This window comes from Odocoileus virginianus, chromosome 5, assembly GCF_023699985.2.
Source record: "Odocoileus virginianus isolate 20LAN1187 ecotype Illinois chromosome 5, Ovbor_1.2, whole genome shotgun sequence".
NCBI classification, from domain to species: Eukaryota; Metazoa; Chordata; class Mammalia; order Artiodactyla; family Cervidae; genus Odocoileus; species Odocoileus virginianus.
The window spans coordinates 59944963-59965746 of NC_069678.1; the positions used below are offsets into that span (position 1 = coordinate 59944963).

General features: G+C 39.0%; 1 protein-coding gene across 1 annotated transcript in view; it reads left to right on the plus strand.

Moving 5' to 3' along the window:
- DNAI4 (dynein axonemal intermediate chain 4) overlaps positions 1 to 20784 on the plus strand; it is a 100946-nt gene that overhangs the window by 40381 nt on the left and 39781 nt on the right. The window contains 1 exon segment of the mRNA XM_070467982.1: positions 13925 to 14080. Within this exon segment, the coding sequence (XP_070324083.1) occupies positions 13925 to 14080 (156 nt within the window).

Sequence of the window (20784 nt, forward strand, 5' to 3'; positions counted from 1 at the left end):
CAATAATTACTTTAAATAAATGGATTAAAGACTCCAGTTAAAGAGTAAAAGTTGGCAGGATGGATTTAAAAAGACGGCAAACATAAAAAAAACTGGAAGAAAAAACCATGATCCATCTATGTGTTTTCTAACAAGAGACTGTTTTTTCCAGTTTTATTGAGAAATAATTGACGTGCATCAATGTATAAGTACAGCATGATGGTTTGATTTACATGTATTGTGAAATGATTACCACAACAGGTTTATTTAACGTATAAACATTTTAAATAAAAAGTTTATTTAAACATTTAACATGTTTATTAACATGGATGTTCAATAAACATATAGTTACCTTAAAAAAAATAAGTCGCACAATGTAAAATTAACACACAAAATTCACAAACACACAAAAATTTTTTTAACACACAAAATTTCTACCTACTACCTATGAGCAATCCAAAAAGGCAATTAAGAAAGTAATTGTGTTTCTAATAGCATCCAAAATAATAAAAATATGTCAGAATAAATTTAATTAAGGAGATGAAAAATTTGTACACTGATAACTATAAAACATTATATAGCATTATATATTTTATATATATATATGCAACAACAGAAAAAAACCATCCTAAAATTTACACAGAATATCAAGGGATTCCCAAGTAGCAAAAACAGTTTTGAAAAAGAACAGAGTTAGAGACCTCATACTTCCTGGTTTAAAAATTTGCTATCAAGTTATGATCAAAATAGGTTGTACCAGCATATAAATAGATATATAAACCAGAAGAATAGAATAGGGATCCCAGAAATAAACCCTCAGATATATATTATATATAACATTACATATAACATATATATATATATATATATATATATATAACACATTATATAACTATAAAACATTGCTGAAAAATTTAAAAAATACCTAAGTAAATGGGAATTGGAGAAGGAAATGGCAGCCCACTCCAGTATTCTTGTCTGGAGAACCACAGGGATGGAGGAGCCTGGTGGGCTGCCGTCTATGGGGTTGCACGGAGTCGGACACAACTGAAGCGACTTAGCAGCAGCAGCAGCAAATAAATGGGAATACATTCTGTGTTTATGAATTGACTTAATGTTATTAAGATATGACTACCACTCAGAATAATGCCAAAGACTTTGAAATTTTTTCTTTTATTTTCACTTCTTGGTCATGCTGTAAGCCAGGTGGGATCTTCGTTCCCTGACCAGGGACGAACCTGCACCCCCTGTGGTGTGCACCCCCTGCAGAGTCTTAACCACTGGACTTCCAGGGAAGTACCCCCAAAACTTTCCTGCAACAACAGAAAAAAAACCATCCTAAAATTTATGCGGAATATCAAGGGATCCCCAAGTAGAAAAAAACAACTTGAAAGAGAACAGAGTTAGAGACCTGATACTTCCTAGTTTAAAAACTTGCTATCGAGTTATGATCAAAATAGGTTGTACCAGCACATAGATAGATATATAAACCAGAAGAATAGAATAGGGATCCCAGAAATAAGCCCTCAGATATATAGTTAAGTGGTTTTTGATGAAGGTGCCAAGACCATCAGTTGGTGCTGGGGCATCTGGATAGCCACATGTGAAAGAATAAAGTTGGATTCAGACCTCATATCACATGCAAAAATTAATTCAAAAATGTTCAGTTAAGTTTAGTCGCTCAGTTGTGTCCAAATCTTTGTGACCCCATGGACTGCAGCATACCAGGCATCCCTGTCCATCACTAACTCCTGGAGCTTATTCAAACTCATGTCCATCGAGTTGGTGATGCCATCCAGCCATCTCATCCTCTGTCGTCCCCTTCTCTTCCCACCTTCAATCTTTCCCAGCATCAGGGTCTTTTCAAATGACTCAGTTCTTCCCATCAGGTAGCCAAAGTATTGGAGTTTCAGCTTTAAGATCAGTCCTTCCAATGACCACTCAGGACTGATTACCTTTAGGATGGACTGGTTGGATCTCCTTGCAGTCCAGGGTCTCTCAAGAGTCTTCTCCAACACCACAGTTCAAAAGCATCAATTCTTCAGCACTCAGCTTTCTTTATAATCCAACTCTCATATCCATACATGACTACTGGAAAGACCATAGCCTTGACTAGACGGGCCTTTGTTGACAAAGTAATGTCTCTGCTTTTTAATATGCTGTCTAGGTGGTCATAACTTTCCTTCCAAGGAGCAAGTGTCTTAATTTCATGGTGCACTTGCTATCTGCAGTGATTTTGGGAGCCCCCCAAAATAAAAAGTCTGCCACTGTTTCCATTGTTTCCCCATCTATTTCCCATGAAGTGATGGGACCAGATGCCATGATCTTAGTTTTCTGAATGTTGAGTTTTAAGCCAACTTTTTCACTCTCCTCTTTCACTTTCATCAAGAGGCTCTGTAGTTCTTCACTTTCTGCCATAAGGGTGGTGTCATCTGCATATCTGAGGTTATTGATATTTCTCCCAGCAATCTCGATTGCAGATTGTGCTTCATCCAGTCCAGCATTTCTTATGATGTACTCTGTATAAAAGATAAATAAGCAGAGTGACAATATACTCCATTGACATACTCCATTCCCAATTTGGAACCAGTCTGTTGTTCCATGTCCAGTTCTAACTGTTGCTCTTGATCTGCATACAGATTTCTCAGAAGGCAGGTTAGCTAGTCTGGTATTCCCATCTCTTGAAGAATTTTCCGTGATTTGTTGCGGTCCTCACAGTCAGAGGTTTTGGCCTAAGTCAATAAAGCAGAAGTAGATGTTTTTCTGTAACTCTCTCTCTTTTTTGATGTTCCAATGGATGTTGGAAATTTGATATCTGGTTCCTCTGCCTTTTCTAAATTCAGCTTGAACATCTGAAAGTTCACAGTTGATGTACTGTTGTAACCTGACTTGGAGAATTTTGAGCATTGCTTTGCCAGCATGTGAGATGAGTGCAATTGTGTGGTAGTTTGAACGTTCTTTGGCATTGCCTTTCTTTGGGTTTGGAATGAAAGTTGACCTTTTCGAATCCTGTGGCCACTGCTGAGTTTTCCAAATTTGCTGGCATATTAGTGCAGCACTTTCACAGCATCATCTTTCAGGATTTGAAATAGCTCAACTGGAATTCCATCACCTCCACTAGCTTTGTTCATAGTGATGCTTCCTAAGGCCCACTTGACTTCACATTCCAGGATGTCTGGTTCTAGGTGAGTGATCACAGCCTCGTGATTATCTGGGTCATGAAGATCTTTTTTATATAGTTCTTCTGTGTATTCTTGCCACCTCTTCTTAATATCTTCTGCATCTGTTAGGTCCATACTGTTTCTGTTTTTTATTGTGTCTATCTTTGCATGAAATATTCCTTTGGTATCTCTAATTTTCTTGAAGAGATCTCTAGTCTTTCCCATTCTATTGTTTTTCCTCTATTTCTTTGCATTAATCACTGAGAAAGGCTTTCTTATCTCTCCTTATCTCCTTATCTCTTCTTTGAAACTCTGCATTCAAATGAGTATATCTTTTCTTTTTTCCTTTGCCTTTCACTTCTTTTCTTTTCACAGCTATTTGTAAGTCCTCTTGAGACAACCATTTTGCCTTTTTGCATTTCTTTTTCTTGGGGATGGTCTTGATTCCTGACTCCTGTACAGTGTCATGAATCTCCATCCATAGTTCTTCAGGCATGCTATCAGATCTAATCCCTTGAATCTATTTGTCACTGCCACTGTATAATTAAGGGATTTGATTTAGGTCATACCTGAACAGCCTAGTGGTTTTCCCAACTTTGTTCAATTTAAATCTGAATTTGGCAATAAGGAGTTCATGATCTGAGCCACAGTCAGTTCCTGGTCTTGTTTTTGATAACTGTATAGAGCTTCTCCATCTTTGGCTGCAAAGAATATAATCAGTCTGATTTCACTATTGATCATCTGGTGGTGTCCACATGTAGAATCTTTTCTTGTGTTGTTGGAAGATGGTGTTTGCTATAACCAGTGTGTTCTCTTGGCAAAACACTATTAGCCTTTGCCCTGTTTCATTCTGTACTCCAAGGTCAAATTTGCTTGTTACTCTAGGTATCTCTTCCTATTTTTGCATTCCAGTCATCTATAATGAAAAGGACATCTTTTTTAGGTGTTATTTCTAGAAGGTCTTGTAGGTCTTCATAGAACTGTTCAATGTCAGCTTCTTCAGCTTCATTGGTCAGGGCATAGTCTTAGACTACTGTGATATTGAATGGTTTGACTTGGAAACAAACAGAGATCATTCTTTTGTTTTTGAGATTGCATCCAAGTACTGCATTTTGGACTCTTTTGTTGACTATGATGACTATTCCATTTCTTCTAAGGGATTCTTGCCCATAGTAGTAGATTATAACAGTCACCTGAGTTAAATTCACCCAATCCAGTCCATTTTAGTTTGCTGATTCCTAAAATGTGATGTCCACTCATGCCATCTCCAGTTTGACCACTTCTAATTTGCCTTGATTCATGAACCTAATATTCCAGGTTCCTATGCAACACTGCTCTTTACAGCCTTGGACTTTACTTCCATCACCAGTCACATCCACAACTGGTTGTTTTTGCTTTGGCTCTGTCTCTCCATTCTTTCTGGAGTTATTTCTCCACTGATCTCCAGTAGCATATTGGGCACCTCTTAACCTGGGGAGTTCATCTTTCAGTGTCCTATCCTTTTGCTTTTTCATACTGTTCATGAGGTTCTCAAAGCAAGAATACTCAAGTGGTTTGCCATTCCCTTCTTCAGTGTACCATGTTTTGTCAGAACTCTCCCAACAGGACCCATCCATCTTGGGTGGCCCTACATGGCATGGTTCACAGATTCATTGAGTTAGACAAGGCTGTGGTCCATGTGATCAGATTGGTTAGCTCTCTGTGATTGTGGTTTTCATTTGCCTGCCCTCTGATCAGTCAGTCAGTTCAGTTGCTCAGTTGTGTCCGACTCTTTGCCACCCCATGAATCGCAGCACTCCAGGCCTACCTGTCCATCACCAACTCCTGGAATTTACCTAAACTCATGTTGAGTCGGTGATGCCATCTAACCATCTCAACCTCTGTCATCCCCTTCTCCTCCTGCCTTAAATCTTTCCCAACATCAGGGTCTTTTCAAATGAGTCAGCTCTTCCCATCAGGTGGCCAAAGTATTGGAACTTCAGCTTCAACATCAGTCCTTCCAGTGAACACCCAGGACTGATCTGCTTTAGGATGGACTGGTTGGATCTCTTTGCAGTCCAAGGGACTCTCTGAAGAGTCTCTCCAACACCACAGTTCAAAAGCATCAATTGTTCGGCGCTCAGCTTTCTTTATAATCCAAATCTCATATCTGTATATGACTACTGGAAAAACCATAGCCTTGACCAGATGGACCTTTGTTGGCAAAGTAATGTCTCTGGTTTTTAATATGCTATCTAGGTTGGTCATAACTTTCCTTCCAAGGAGTAAACGTCTTTTAATTTCATGGCTGCATTCACCATCTGCAGTGATTTTGGAGCCCCCAAAAATAAAGTCAGCCACTGTTTCCACTGTTTCCCCATCTATTTGCCATGAAGTGATGGGAGAAGGATAAAAGGCTTATGGAAGCTTCCTGATGGGAGAGACTGGCTGAGGGGGAAACTGGGTCTTGCTCTGATGGGCGTGGCCATGCTCAGTAAATCTTCAATGCAATTTTCTGTTGATAGGCAGGGCTGTGTTCCCTCCCTGTTATTTGACCTGAGGTCAAACTATGTTGGAGGTGATGAAGATAATGGTGACCTCCTTCAAAAGGTCCCATGCTCGCACTGTTGCACTTAGTGCTCCCAACCCTGCAGCCGGCCACCACCGACCCATGCCTCCACCGGAGATTCCTGGACACTCATGGGCAACTCTGGGTCAGTCTCTTGTGGGGCCACTGCTCCCTCCTCCTGGGTCCTGGTGCACACAAGGTTTTGTTTGTGCCCTCCAAGGGTCTGTCTCCCCAGTCTTGTGTAAGTTCTGGCAACTCTATGGTGGGGTTAATGGCGACCTCCTCCAAGAGGACATATGCCTACTGCATATGTAGGTCTACTGCACCCATAACCCCTGCAGCAGTATACTTATGACCCGTACCTATGCAGGAGACACTCAAACACAGTTCTGTCTCAGTTTCTGTGGGGTCTCTGGGTCCTGGTGTGCACAAGGTTTGTTTGAGCCCTCTTAGCATCTCTGGCAAGTGTACGGTTTGATTCTATATGTGATTTCGCCCCTCCTGCTGTCTTTCTGGGGCTTCTCCTTTGCCCTTGGATGTGGGGTAAGAGCCAAAGTTATAAAACTCTTAGAAAAAATTGAGGTAGATATTTTTGCCTTTTGCCTTGACAATAGATTCCTAGATATGACACTAGAATCATAGTGAACAAAAGAAAAAATACTGAGCTGCATCAAAATTAAAACCTTTGTCCATCAAATAGCTATCAAAAAAGTGAAAGGACAACTTACATGATGGAATAAGATATTTGCAAATCCTATTTCTCTTAAAGTCTAGAATCCAGAATATATATAAGGAACATTTATAATCCAAGAACCAGAAGACAACGCAATAAAACAGTGGGCATAAGACTTGAACTTGTTTTCCAAAGGAAGAAAACGAATGACCAACAAGCAGAAGAAAATATGTTAAATACCATTAGTCATTAGAGAATACAGTCAAGACCACAATGAGTTGCTGCTTTTCTCACATTAAATGGCTATAATTAAAAAGAACAAACTGGAGAACAAGTGCTGACAAAGAAGTTGATAAATTGAAGCTCCCATACAGTGCTGCTGGGAATGTAAAGTGGTGCAGCTGCTCTGGAAAACAGTTTGGTAATTCCTCAGATAATGAAAAAGACTTTCCCTATGACTCAGCAGTTCCACTCCTAGGTGTATACCTCAAAGAATTGAAAATAGGTACTCAAATACATGTACACACATGTTCTTGGAAGCAATATTTACCACAGTCAAAAAGTAGAAACAACTGAAATGTCAATCAGTGAATTAATGAACAGACAAAATGTGTAAATACATAAGTGAAGTGAGTGAAAGTCGCTCAGTCATGTTTGACTCTTTGTGACCCAATGGACTACACAGTCCATGGACTTCTCCAGGCAAGAATACTAGAGTGGGTATCCTTTCCCTTCTCCAGGGTATCTTCCCAACCCAGGGATCGAACCCAGGTCTCCCGCATTGCAGGCAGATTCTTTACCTGCTGAGCCACAGCGGAAGCCCAAAAATACTGGAGTGGATAGCCTATCCCTTCTCCAGTGGATCTTCCTGACCCAGTAATTGAACTGGGATCTCCTGCATTGCAGGCAGATTCTTTACCAACTGAGCTATCAGGAAGACTCTTAAATACATATAATGAGATATAATTCAGTCACAAAAGGAATAAAGTAACTTCTCTGAGAAACTTCCCCTCTTCTACCTTGGAAGATGTCTGAAATTTCTACTCTGGAGAGGACAAAATAGAGGCTCTTTAGATGGAGAATACCAGGCACAGATTAAGACATGGGTTGTTGTTGTTCAGTCACTGAGTCATTCTTTGTGACTCCATGAACAGCACTATGCCAGGCTTCCCTGTCCTTCACTATCTTCTGGAGTTTGCTCATAATTCATGTCCATTGAGTCAGTGATGCTTTGTAAAAAACATCCTCTGTTGCCCCCTTCTCCTCCTGCCCTCAATCTTTCCTAGCATCAGAGTCTTTTCCAGTGAGTCAGCTCTATGTATCAGCTGGCTGAAGTATTGGAGCTTCAGCTTCAGCATCAGTCCTTCCAATGAATATTCAGAGTGGATTTCCTTTAGGATGGACTGGTTTGATCTCCTTGCAGTCCAAGGGACTCTCAAGAGTCTTCTCCAACACCACAGTTCAAAAGCATCAATTCTTTGGCTCTCAGCCTTCTTTATGGCCCAACTCTCACATCTATGCATGAGTACCAGAAAAACCATAGCTCTGACTACACAATGGGTACTTAAGCAAAACCAAAGAACTACAAAACAAAACCCCAAACAAACAAAAACCCCAATTCATACTGAATGCTATACACAGAGACTCCTTGAAATCCTCTCCTTCCTCACAGAAGGCTTGTAGAACCATAGGTAGCCAGATTCTTAATTAACCTTTATCTGGATGTACCAACAGTTAATTTATTCATTTGCCTTCTGAAGGGCATCTTGATTGTTTCAAATTTTAGCAATTATCAATAAGGCTGGTATAAATATCTATGTGCAAGTTTTTGTGTTAAAACATAGGTTTAAAATATAGGTTAAAAACATAGGTTTTTAAGTCCTTTGGGTAAATATTGAGGAGTGTGATTGCTTAATTGTATGGAAACAGTATTTTTTTTTTTTAAATTAGCCACACTGCCTTCTAAAGTGATCGTACCATTTTGCATTCCCACCAGCAGTGATGGAGAGTTTCTGTGGTTCCACATCCTCATTAGCATTTCATGTTGTCAGTATTCCAGATTTTGACCATTCTAGTAGTGTGCAGGGGTAACTTATTTTTGTTTGTTTGGGTGGGGTTGGCTATGCTGCGCGGCTTGTGGAATTCGGATTTGCCGATTAGGAATCAAACCCTAGTCCCAGCAGTGAAAGTGCCAAGTCTCAACCATTGGACCACAGGGAATTCCCCTCACTTTTGTTTTATTTTCCCATGACAACATATGATGAGGAATATATTTTCATATACTTACTGGCCACCTGTATGCCTTTTTTTTGATGAGGTATCTGTTAAGTTCTTTGGCCAATTTTAAAATTTGGTTGTTTTTTTTTCTTATAGTTAGGGATCAAAAGATATTTGTGTATTCTGGACAACAGTCCTTTTTCAGTTGTATCTTTAGCAAATGTTTTCTTCCAGTGTGTGGCTTGTCTTGTTATTCTCTTGACATTTCCTTTTAGAGAGCAGATATTTTTAATTTTAATGAAACCCAGATTGTCAATTATTGCTTAACAGATTGTACTTTTGCTGTTGTTTCTAAAAACAACATTGCCATACTCAAGGTCATCTAAATTTTTGCCTATATTTTCTTCTATGTGTTTTCTAGTTTTGCCTTTTACTTTTCGTTTGAAACAAGTTTCTAGTTAATTTTCCTGAAGGACGTAAGATCTATGTCTAGATTAGTTTGTTGTTTTTTTTTTTTTGCGCTTGGATGTCCAGTTTGTTCCAGCACCATTTGTTGAAAAGACTATCTTTGCTTCATCTATTTTTGCTCCTTTGACAGAGATTAGCTGACTATGTAATGTCAGTATATTTCTAAGCTCTCTATTCTGTTTCATACACATTACCTTGATTACCGTAGCAGTGTAGTAAGTCTTCAGGTTGAGTAGTGTCAGTACTCCTATTTTGTTCTTTGTCTTCAATCTTGTGCTGGCTTTTCTGGGTCTTTGGTCCCTTTATATAAACTTTGGAATCAGTTCCTTTTTGTCAGTTCACTTCTTTTTTAACTGGAGGAAAACTGCTTTACAATGCTGTGTTGGATTCTTTCTGGAAGCGTGAGGTCTTCTGCCAGCATTTAGTAGGTGTTCTGTAGGAGTTGTTCCACATGCAGAAGTATTTTTGATGTATTTGTGGGGAGGAAGATGATCTCCAAGTCTTACTCCTCCACCATCTTGAAAGTCTCCCCTAGAATCTGTTTGTTGATATGCACAAAGTAACTTGCTTAGATTTGATTGAAACTGCATTGAATCTATAGATCAATTTGGGCAGGAGAGGCATCATGACAATGCTGATGCCATGTGATCAGTAAACATGGAATATCTCTCCATTTATTTCATTCTTTAATTTTGTTCATCAGAGTTTTGTAGTCTTCCTTATAATACATTTTGTACATATTTTGTTACAACTTATTCCTACTTCACTTTTGGGTGCTAATGTATTGTTTTAAATTACAAATTCCTTTGTTCATCGTTAATATACAGCAAAGAGATTGATTTTTGTATAGTGTTAACCTTGTACCCTAAAACTTTGCTGTAATCACTTAGTAGTTCAGTAGTTTTTTTGTTAATTCTTTCAGGTTTTCTATATAGATGATTATGTCATCTGAGTTAAAAAACAGTTTATTTCTTCATTTTCATTCTGTATTTCTTTTACTAACATTTACTTTTTCTTATCTTATTTCAGTTTCAGGGACATCCTCTTTCACATATGATATTAGTCCTTTTTTTCTTAGTTATCTTGGGTGGAGACTTATTGATTTTATAGATCTTTTCTGAGAACCATCTTTTAGTTTCATTGATTTTCTCTATTGACTTTCTGTTTTCAATTTTACTGATTTCTGCTCTAATTCTTTTATATTTTAATTTTTCATTGAGATATAATTGATATATAATGTTAGTTTCAATTGTGTAACAAATCAATTATATATTTGTATACACTTTGAAGTGACCATGATTGTAAGTCTACTAAACATTCATCACCGTACATAGATAGAAAAATCTTTTTCTTGTGATGAATATTTTTAGGATCTACTCTCTTCAGTTCAGTTCAGAAGCTCAGTCATGTCTGACTCTTTGCAACCCCATGAATTGCAGCACGCCAGGCCTCCCTGTCCATCACCAACTCCTGGAGTCTACCTAAACCCATGTCCATTGAGTCGGTGATGCCATCCAGCCATCTCATCCTCTGTCATCCCCTTCTCCTCCTGCTCCCAATCCTTCCAGCATCAGGGTCTTTTCCAATGAGTCAGCACTTCATGTGAGGTAGCCAAAGTATTGGAGTTTCAGCTTCAACATCAGTCCTTCCAATGAACACCCAGGACTGATCTCCTTCAGGATGGACTGCTTGGATCTCCTTGCAGTCCAAGGGACTCTCAAAAGTCTTCTCCAACACCACAGTTCAAAAGTATCAATTCTTCGGTGCTCAGCTTTCTTCACCATCCAACTCTCACATCCATACATGACTACTGGATAAAAACCCATAGCCTTGGCTAGACGGACCTTTGTTGGCAAAGTAATATCTCTGCTTTTAAACATGCTATCTAGGTTGGTCATAACTTTCCTTCCAAGGAGGAAGTGTCTTTTAATTTCATGGATGCAATCACCATCTGCAGTGATTTTGGAGCCCAGAAAAATAAAGTCAGCCATTGTTTCCACTGTTTCCCCATCTATTTGCCATGAGGTGATGGGACCAGATGCCATGATCTTAGTTTTCTGAATGTTGAGCTTTAAGCCAAACTTTTTCACTCTCCTCTTTCACTTTCATCAAGAGGCTCTGTAGTTCTTCTTCACTTTCTGCCATAAGGGTGGTGTCATCTACATATCTGAGATTGTTGATATTTCTCCCGGAAATCTTGATTCCAGCTTGTGCTTCTTCCAGCCCAGCGTTTCTCATGATGTACTCTGCATATAAGTTAAATAAGCAGGGAGACAGTATACAGCCTTGATGTACTCCTTTTCCTATTTGGAACCAGTCTGTTGTTCCATGTCCAGTTCTAACTGTTGTTTCCTGACCTGCATACAGGCTTCCCAAGAGACAGGTCAGATGGTCTGGTATTCCCATCTCTTTCAGAATTTTCCACAGTTTATTGTGATCCACACAGTCAAAGGCTTTGGCATAGTCAATAAAGCAGAAATAGATGTTTTTCTGGAACTCTCTTGCTTTTTCGATGATCCAGCAGATGTTGGCAATTTTATCTCTGGTTCCTCTGCCTTTTCTAAAACCAGCTTGAACATCTGGAAGTTCACGGTTCACGTATTGCTGAAGCCTGGCTTGGAGAATTTTGAGCATTACTTTACTAGTGTGTGAGATGGGTGCAATTGTGCGGTAATTCAAGCATTCTTTGGCTGGAATGAAAACCGACCTTTTCCAATCCTGTGGCCACTGCTGAGTTTTCCAAATTTGCTGGCATATTCAGTGCAGCGCTCTCACAGCATCATCTTTCAGGATTTGAAATAGCTCAACTGGAATTCCATCACCTCCACTAGCTTTGTTCGTAGTGATACTTTCTAAGGCCCACTTGACTTCCTATTCCAGGATGTCTGGCTCTAGGTGAGTGATCGCACTCTTCGCAACTCTCTTAGCAACTTCCAAATATACAATACAGAATTACTAACTTTCAAAGAGGCAGAGGAAGAGATCAAATGAAAGTTCCCACAAGCTGCAACTAATACCCAATGCAGCCAAGATAAAAATTTAAAAATAGATATTAAAAAATACGATAATGAGTAAAGCACAGGGAATTCTAATCAGTACTCCCCAGTGGCCTACACCCCACTCCAGTGTTCCTGCCTGGAGAATCCCAGGACGGAGGAGCCTGGTGGGCTGCCGTCTATGGGGTTGCACAGAGTCGGACACGACTGAAGCGACTTAGCAGCAGCAGCAATAGCCTGTATGGGGAAAGAATATAAAAGAGTGGATATATGTATGTATATAACTGATTCACTTTGGTTTACACCTGAAACTAAGACAACATTCTAAATCAACTATACTCCAATTGGAATTTTTAAAGCTAATTTTTAAAACTATAAACTAATGTTTATAGTAAGAATTTGACGAAGATCAAGTAAATATTGAGACTATGGATCAATAGAAGAGATGGAAATTTTTAAAAAGTGCCTTTACTACTGGTGAAGTTAATTGAAACATGTAATCTTTCATCCACAGCTGAGTGGACTTGCTGTTTCTTCCATTCAGAATAGATCTTACCAACAATAATTGGCACAGCTAGAAAGTACAGACCTTCTCTGCATGGGTGAGAACAGATGAAAATGCATGCTTTCTGCAAATGAGTAGACTTAACAAAAGAATCCAGAAGTGGCCAAGTTGTAATTCCGTCTCCTAAACTTTCCTGTAGGATTAGTCATTTCTCTTTCCTGGTAATGTGTGAATGAGGGACATAGAGAAGCCAGAAATGTCAATTTAGCTGAAGTTGCCTCTGTAAAGATTCAGAAAAACTGGCAAAAAGTTTCCTACCTAGCAGTCCACATACAATACTTTATTATAGAAGTTGCATTTCAAATAAATGGATAATTCAATGAATGTATTAGTGTTCCTGGTTTACTTTTTAAAACACAGTTAAATTCTAAAACTCGGTACATTTCATAGAGACAGCTTGTTTTCTATGTATATTATACACTATTGTAAAAACTTTTAAAAAGCATGTGTGATATGAGATCATTTTAATTAAAAAATGCATGTGTATTTGTTCATGTGTTTACACATATATATTTATATCAATCTGGAAGGACATGCATGAAAATGTTACCAGTTATTTCTAGGTTATAGAAATGTAAGTCTTATTTACCTTTTCTTTTACAGTAATCATGTCTTTTTACTCAGCTAAAATAAAATTATTTTTTATAAATGTTATATGACCAATTGTTATTCTTTTATAGTCTAAATTAAACCAGTAGATAGAAACAGTGTTTTAAAACTTTTAAAAACTATTTACACAATCTTACACTCAGAAATACTCAAAACCTAGGTATAGTTAGGAATACCATTTTTCTGAAAGTAGTTTCTAAAATAAGATTTCTTTAATAGTGTATGATAGTATAGAATTAGAAGTCACAATCATGATTTATTATTCTAACTTGTACATAATTATGGCATGTACATAATATCTATTTCCTAGGCTTTCTGTTTCTTAGATTAATTAAATTTAGTCCAATGAACAAACATAATAATGTTACATAAACTAAAATTGGGGCTTCCCTGGCAGCTCTGGTAGTACAGAATCTGCCTGCAATGCTGGAGACCTGGGCTTGATCTCTGTGTTGGGAAGATCCCCTGAAGAAGGGAATGGCTACCCACTCCAGTTTTCTGACCTGGAGAATGCCATGGACAGAGAAGCCTGGCAGGCTACAATCCATGGGCATCATTAACTATTTCTTGCCATTGTTGTAAAACAATAATGTTTTTTCCTTGAACAATAGATATTCTTGCCTTAGATTTTGCTATAGCTAGCTGTATATAAGCTAAAATATTATAATTTGGTTTAAAGTAATGTTTACCTTCCTTTTCTTTATTTAGGTATAATGTCCACGGCTTGGGATTTGTATGATTCTTATAATGCTATGGAGCTTTCAACTTTACCACCAAAACGACCTATGATTGACTCAAGTAGTAAAGCAAATGTACCTTCAAAAGACTGGGAACAATCAGTGCCAGGGAGTAATTTGGAAAAAAGTAAGATTTCATTTATTTCAGTTTTTTAAAATTAGGATAATTGAATTATAATTTTATATTAGTTTCACATGTACAACATAATAATTTGGTCTCTGTGTATACTACAAAGTGATCACCACAATAAGTCTAGTTACTGTCACTCTGTAAACTTCCCTCTCTATTTCACCTACCCCTCACCCACCTTCCCCTCTAATAGCCATCAATGTATTTATGAGTTTTGTTATTTTGTTCATTTGTTTTTGTTTTTGTTATAACTTTTTATAGTCTGCATATGAGTGCAATTGTGTAGTAGTTTGAGCATTCTTTGGCATGCTTTTCTTTGGGATTGGAATGAAAGCTGACCTTTTCCAGTCCTGTGGCCACTGCTGAGTTTTCCAAATTTGCTGGCATATTGAGTGCAGCACTTTCACAGCATCATCTTTCAGGATTTGAAATAGCTCAACTGGAATTCCATCACCTCCACTAGCTTTGTTCGTGGTGATGCTTCCTAAGGTCCACTTGAATTCACATTCCAGGATGTCTGGCTCTAGGTGAGTGATCATGCCATTGTGATTATCTGGGTCATGAAGATCTTTTTTGTACAGTTCTTCTGTGTATTCTTGCCACCTCTTCTTAATATCTTCTGCTTCTGTTAGGTCCCTACCATTTCTGTCCTTTATTGAACCCATCTTTGCACGAAATATTCCCTTGGTATCTCTAATTTTCTTGAAGAGATCTCTAGTCTTTCCCATGCTATTGTTTTCCTCTATTTCTTTGCATTGATCGCTGAGGAAGGCTTTCTTATCTCTATATCTTTCTTATCATTCTAGTAAAGTAATGCTTAAAATTCTCCAAACCAGGCTTCAGCAATACGTGAACCGTGAACTTCCAGTTGGTCAAGCTGTTTTAGAAAAGGCAGAGGAACCAGAGATCAAATTGCCAACATCTACTGGATCATCGAAAAAGCAAGAGAGTTCCAGAAAAACATCTATTTCTGCTTTATTGACTATGCCAAAGCCTTTGACTGTGTGGATCAGAAAAAACTGGAAAATTCTGAAAGAGATGGGAATACCAGACCACCTGACCTGCCTCTTGAGAAACCTGTATGCAGGTCAGGAAGCAACAGTTAGAACTGGACATGGAACAACAGACTGGTTCCAAATAGGAAAAGGAGTATGTCAAGGCTGTATAATTGTCACCCTGCTTATTTAACTTACATGCAGAGTACTTCATGAGAAACGCTGGGCTGGAAGAAGCACAAGCTGGAATCAAGGTTGCTGGGAGAAATATCAATAACCTCAGATATGCAGATGACACCACCCTTATGGCAGAAAGTGAAGATGAACTACAGAGCCTCTTGATGAAAGTGAAAGAGGAGAGTGAAAAGGTTGGCTTAAAGTTCAACATTCAGAAAACTAAGATCATGGCATCTGGTCCCATCACTTCATGGCAAATAGATGGGGGAAACAGTGGAAACAGTGTCAGATTTTATTTTTTTGGGGCTCCAAAATCACTGCAGATGGTGATTGCATCCATGAATTTAAAAGACACTTACTCCTTGGAAGGAAAGTTATGACCAACCTAGATAGCATATTAAAAAGCAGAGACATTATTTTGCCAACAAAGGTCCGTCTAATCAAGGTTATGGTTTTTCCAGTGGTCATGTATGGATGTGAGAGTTGGACAGTGAAGAAAGCTGAGCGCTGAAGAATTGATACTTTTGAACTGTGGTGTTGGAGAAGACTCTTGAGAGTCCCTTGGACTGCAAGGAGATTCACCCAGTCCATCCTGAAGGAGATCAGTCCTGGGTGTTCATTGAAAGGACTGATGTTGAAGCTGAAACTCCAGTACTTTGGCCACCTGATGTGAAGAGCTGACTGATTGGAAAAGACCCTGATCCTGGGAAAGATTGAGGGCAGGATGAGAAGGGGATGACAGAGGATAAGATGGTTGGATGACATCACCAACTCAATGGACGTGGGTTTTCGTAGACTCCAGGAGTTCGTGATGGACAGAGAGGCCTAGCATGCTGCAATTCATGGGGTCGCAAAGAGTCGGATGTGACTGAGTGACTGAACTGAACTGAGTCTGCATATGAGTGAAATCATACAGTATTTGTCTTTCTCTCTCTGTTTTATTTCACTTACCATTGTTCTTGTTCAGTTGCTCAGTTGTGTCCAACTCTTTGCAACCCCATGGACTATAGCACACCAGGCTTCCCTGTCCTTTACCATCTCCCGGGGCTAGCTCAAACTCATGTCCACTGAGTCTTGGTTACATCCAACTGTCTCATCCTCTGTTGTCCCCTTCTCCTGCCTTCACAGTTTCCCAGCATCAGGGTCTTATTTCTAATGAGTTGGCTTTTCTCATCAGGTGGCCTAAGTATTGGAGATTCAGTTTCAGCATCAGTCCTTCCAATAAATATTCAGGGTTGATTTCTTTTCAGATTGACTGGTTTGATCTTGCGTCCAAGGGACTCTCAAGAGTCTTCTCCAATGCCAAAGTTCAAAAGCATCAATCCTTCACTGTGTTCAGCCTTCTTTATGGTCCAACTCTCACATCCATACTTGACTACTGGAAAAACTATAGCTTTGACTATACAGACCTTTGTTGGCAAAGTAATGTCTCTGCTGTTTAGGTTGGTCATGGCTTTTCTTCCAAGGAGCAAGTGTCTTTTAATTTCATGGCTGCAGTCACCATCTGCAGTGATTTTGGAGCCCAAGAAAATAAAGTCTGTCACTTTTTCCATTGTTTCCCTATGTATTTGCTATGAAGTGATGGGACCAGGTGCCATGATCTTAGTTTTCTGAATGTTGAATTTTAAGCCAGCTTTTTCCCTCTCTTTCACCTTCATCAAAAGGCTCTTCAGTTCCTCTTCACTTTCTGCCATAAGAATGGTGCCATCCGCATATCTGAGGTTACTGCCATTTCTCCTGGCAATCTTGATTCTGCTTGTGCTTTATCCAGCCTGGCATTTTGCATGATGTAATCTGCATATAGGTTAAATAAGCAGAGTGACAATACACATCCTTGACGAACTCCTTTCCCAATTTAGAACCAGTCCATTGTTCCATGTCCAGTTCTAGCTGTTGCTTCTTGTCCTGCATACAGATTTCTCAGGATGCAGGTAAAGTGGTCTGGTATTCCCATCTCTAAGAATTTTCTACATTTTGTTGTGAGCCACACACTCAAAGACTTTCGCATAGTCAATGAAGCTGAAGGAGATGTTTTTCTGGAATTCTCTTATTTTTTCTATGATCCAACAGATGTTGAAATTTAATCTCTGGTTTCCCCTGCAGTTTCTAAATCCTGCTTGAACGTCTGGGAGTTCTCGGTTCACATCCTATTGAAGCCTAGCTTGGAGAATTTTGAGCGTTACCTGCCAGTGTGTGACATGAATGCAATTGTGCGGCAATTTGAACATTCTTTGGCATTGCCCTTCTTTGGAACTGGAAAGAAAACTGACCTTTTCCAGTCTGTGGCCACTGCTGAGTTTTCCTCATTTGCTGGCATAATGAGTGCAATATTTTCACAGCATCATCTTTTAGGATTTGAAATAGCTCAGCTGGGAATTCCATCTCTTCCACTAGCTTTGTTGGTAGTGATGCTTCCTAAGGCCCACTTGACTTTGCATCCCAGGATGTCTGGCTCTAGGTGAGTGATCACACCTTTGTGGGTCATTAAGATATTTTTTGTATAGTTCTGTGTATTCTTGCCACCTCTTCTTAATATCTTCTGCTTCTGTTGTGTCCATACTGTTTCTATTCTTTATTGTGCCCATCTTTGCATGAAATGTTCCCTTGGTATCTAATTTCCTGAAGAAATCTCTAGTCTTTCCCATTCTATTGTTGTCCTCTATTTCTTTGCATTAATCACTGAGGAAGGCTTTCTTATCTCTCCTTGCTATTCTTTGGAACTCTGCATTCAGATTGGTATATCTTTCCCTTTGTCCGTTTCTTGTCACTTCTCTTCTTTTCTCAGCTATTTGTAAGGCTTCCTCAGATAGTGACTTTGCTTTTTTTCATTTCTTTTTCTTGGGGGTGGTCTTGATCCCTGCCTTCTGTACAATGTCATGAACCTCCGTCCATAGTTCTTTAGGTACTCTATTAGATCTAATCCCTTGAGTCACTGCCACTGTATGCAAGGGATTTGATTTAGGTCATACCTGAATGGCCTCTTGAGAAACCTGTATGTAGTTCAGGAAGCAACAGTTAGAACTGGACATAGAACAGCAGACTGGTTCCAAATAGGAAAAGAAATAACATCAAGGCTGTATATTGTCACCCTGCTTATTTAACTTATATGCAGAATACATCATGAGAAATGCTGGGTTGGAAGAAGCACAAGCTGGAATCAAGATTGCCAGGAGAAATATCAAGAACTTCAGATATGCAGATGACACCACCCTTATGGCAGAAAGTGAAGAGGAACTAAAAAGCCTCTTGATGAAAGTGAAAGAGGAGAGTGAAAAAGTTGGCTTAAAGCTTAACATTCAGAAAACTAAGATCATGGCATCTGGTCCCATCACCTCATGGGAAATAGATGGGGAGACAGTGGAAACAGTGTCAGACTTTATTTTTTTGGGCTCCAATATCAGTGCAGATGGTAATTGCAGCCATGAAATTAAAAGACGCTTACTCATTGGAAGGAAAGTTTTGACCAACCCAGATAGCATATTAAAAAGCAGAGACATTACTTTGCCAACAAAGGTCCGTCTGGTCAAGGCTATGGTTTTTCCAGTGGTCATGTATGGATGTGAGAGTTGGACTGTGAAGAAAGCTGAGCACCGAAAAATTGATGCTTTTGAACTGTGGTGTTGGAGAAGACTCTTGTGAGTCCCTTGGACTGCAAGGAGATCCAACCAGTCCATCCTGAAGATTAGTCCTCGGTGTTCACTGGAAGCACTGATGCTGAAGCTGAAACTCCAATACTTTGGCCACCTCATTGAAGAGTTGACTCACTGGAAAAGACCCTGATGCTGGGAGAGGTTGGGGGCATGAGGAAACGGGGACGACAGAGGATGAGATGGCTGGATGGCATCACCGACTCAATGGGCATGAGTTTGAGAAAACTCCGGGAGTTTGTGATGGACAGGGAGGCCTGGTGTGCTGCGATTCATGGGGTCGCAAAGAGTCGGACACGACTGAGCGACTGAACTGAACTGAACTGAACTTACTGAATGGCCTAGTGGTTTTCCCTACTTTCTTCAATTTAAGTCTGAATTTTGCAATAAGGAGTTTGTGATCTGAGCCATAGTCAGCTTCCGGTCTTGTTTTTGCTGACTGTATAGAGTTTCTCCATCATGGGCTACAAAAAGTATAATCAGTCTGATTTCACTATTCACATCTGGTGATGTCCATGTGTAGAGTCTTCTCTTGTGTTGTTGGACGATGGTATTTGCTTATGACCAGTGCGTTTTCTTGGTGAGACTGTTAGCCTTTGCCCTGCTTCATTTTGTACTGCAAGGCCAAACTTGCCTGAATCCGGGTATCTCTTGACTTCCTACTTTTGCATTCCAGTCCCCTATGATGAAAAGGACCACTTAATGTAATGCCTTGCATTTCCCTGATAATTGGTGATGTTGAACATCTCATGTGCCATTTGGGGAAAATGTCTCTTTAGCTTATCTTCTGTCATTTTTTTTTGTTTGTTTTGTTTTTTTGCTATTGTGTTCTTTGAGCTCTTTATATATTTTGTATTAACCCCTTATCTGATATATGGTTTGCAAATACTTTCTCCCATTCAGTAGGTTGTCTTTTCATTTTACTGATGGTTTCCCTTGCTATGCAGAAGGTTTTTAGTTTCTTTCCCTCTGTATATAAGACAGTATTTTTTCCTTGGTGCTTTCTATATTTTTGTTTTGTTTTCAGTTTTCAGAAGCTTGAGTATGGTGTATCTTGGTGTGAATTTCTTTAGGTTTATCTCCTTTGGAATTCACTGTTTCTTAATACTGTATGTTTTTCTTTGCCAAATTTTGGAAAATTTCAGCTATTATTTCTTCAAGTACTTTTTTAGTCTCATCCTTTTCTCCTCTCCCCAGTGACGTGAATATTATATATCTTGTTAGAGGTCTTTGGACCTCTATTCATGTATATATATACATATACATGTATATATACATATATATGTGTGTATATATATATGCAGATGATTTTCTTTCTGGTTTTCAGATTTGGTAATTTCTATTTTTCTGTCTTCAAGTTCACTGATTCTCTTCTCTGTCCCTTCCATTTTGCTGTTGAGCCCATCTGTTGAATTTTTTGTCAGATATTTTTATGTCAGATATATTTTATCTGTTGTCAGATAATTTAAGCATCTCTGTCATCTCAGTGTTGGTTTGTATTGATTTTGTTTGTTTTTTGGTTTCATTTAAGTAGAGATTTTCTTGGTTCTTTGATCAGTGACGTTCAGTTGAAATTTAGAAACTTGGATTATTATGTTTTGAGAACTGGATCTTGTTTAAACTTCATTTTTAGCAGGATTTGTTTGACACTATTTTGACAGGGAAATTTACTGCTCCATTACTGCCAGGTGAAAGGAGAAGTGGGGTTTACTGCTCCATTTTGTGTTGTGTGTGTGCACGTGCACACCTTCACTCAGTCATGTCTGACTCTTTGCAACCTCATGGACTGTAGCCCACCAGGTTCCTCTGTCCACGGAATTTTCCAGGCAAGAATATTGGAAAGGGTTGCAATTTCCTACTCCAGGGGATCTTCCTGATCCAG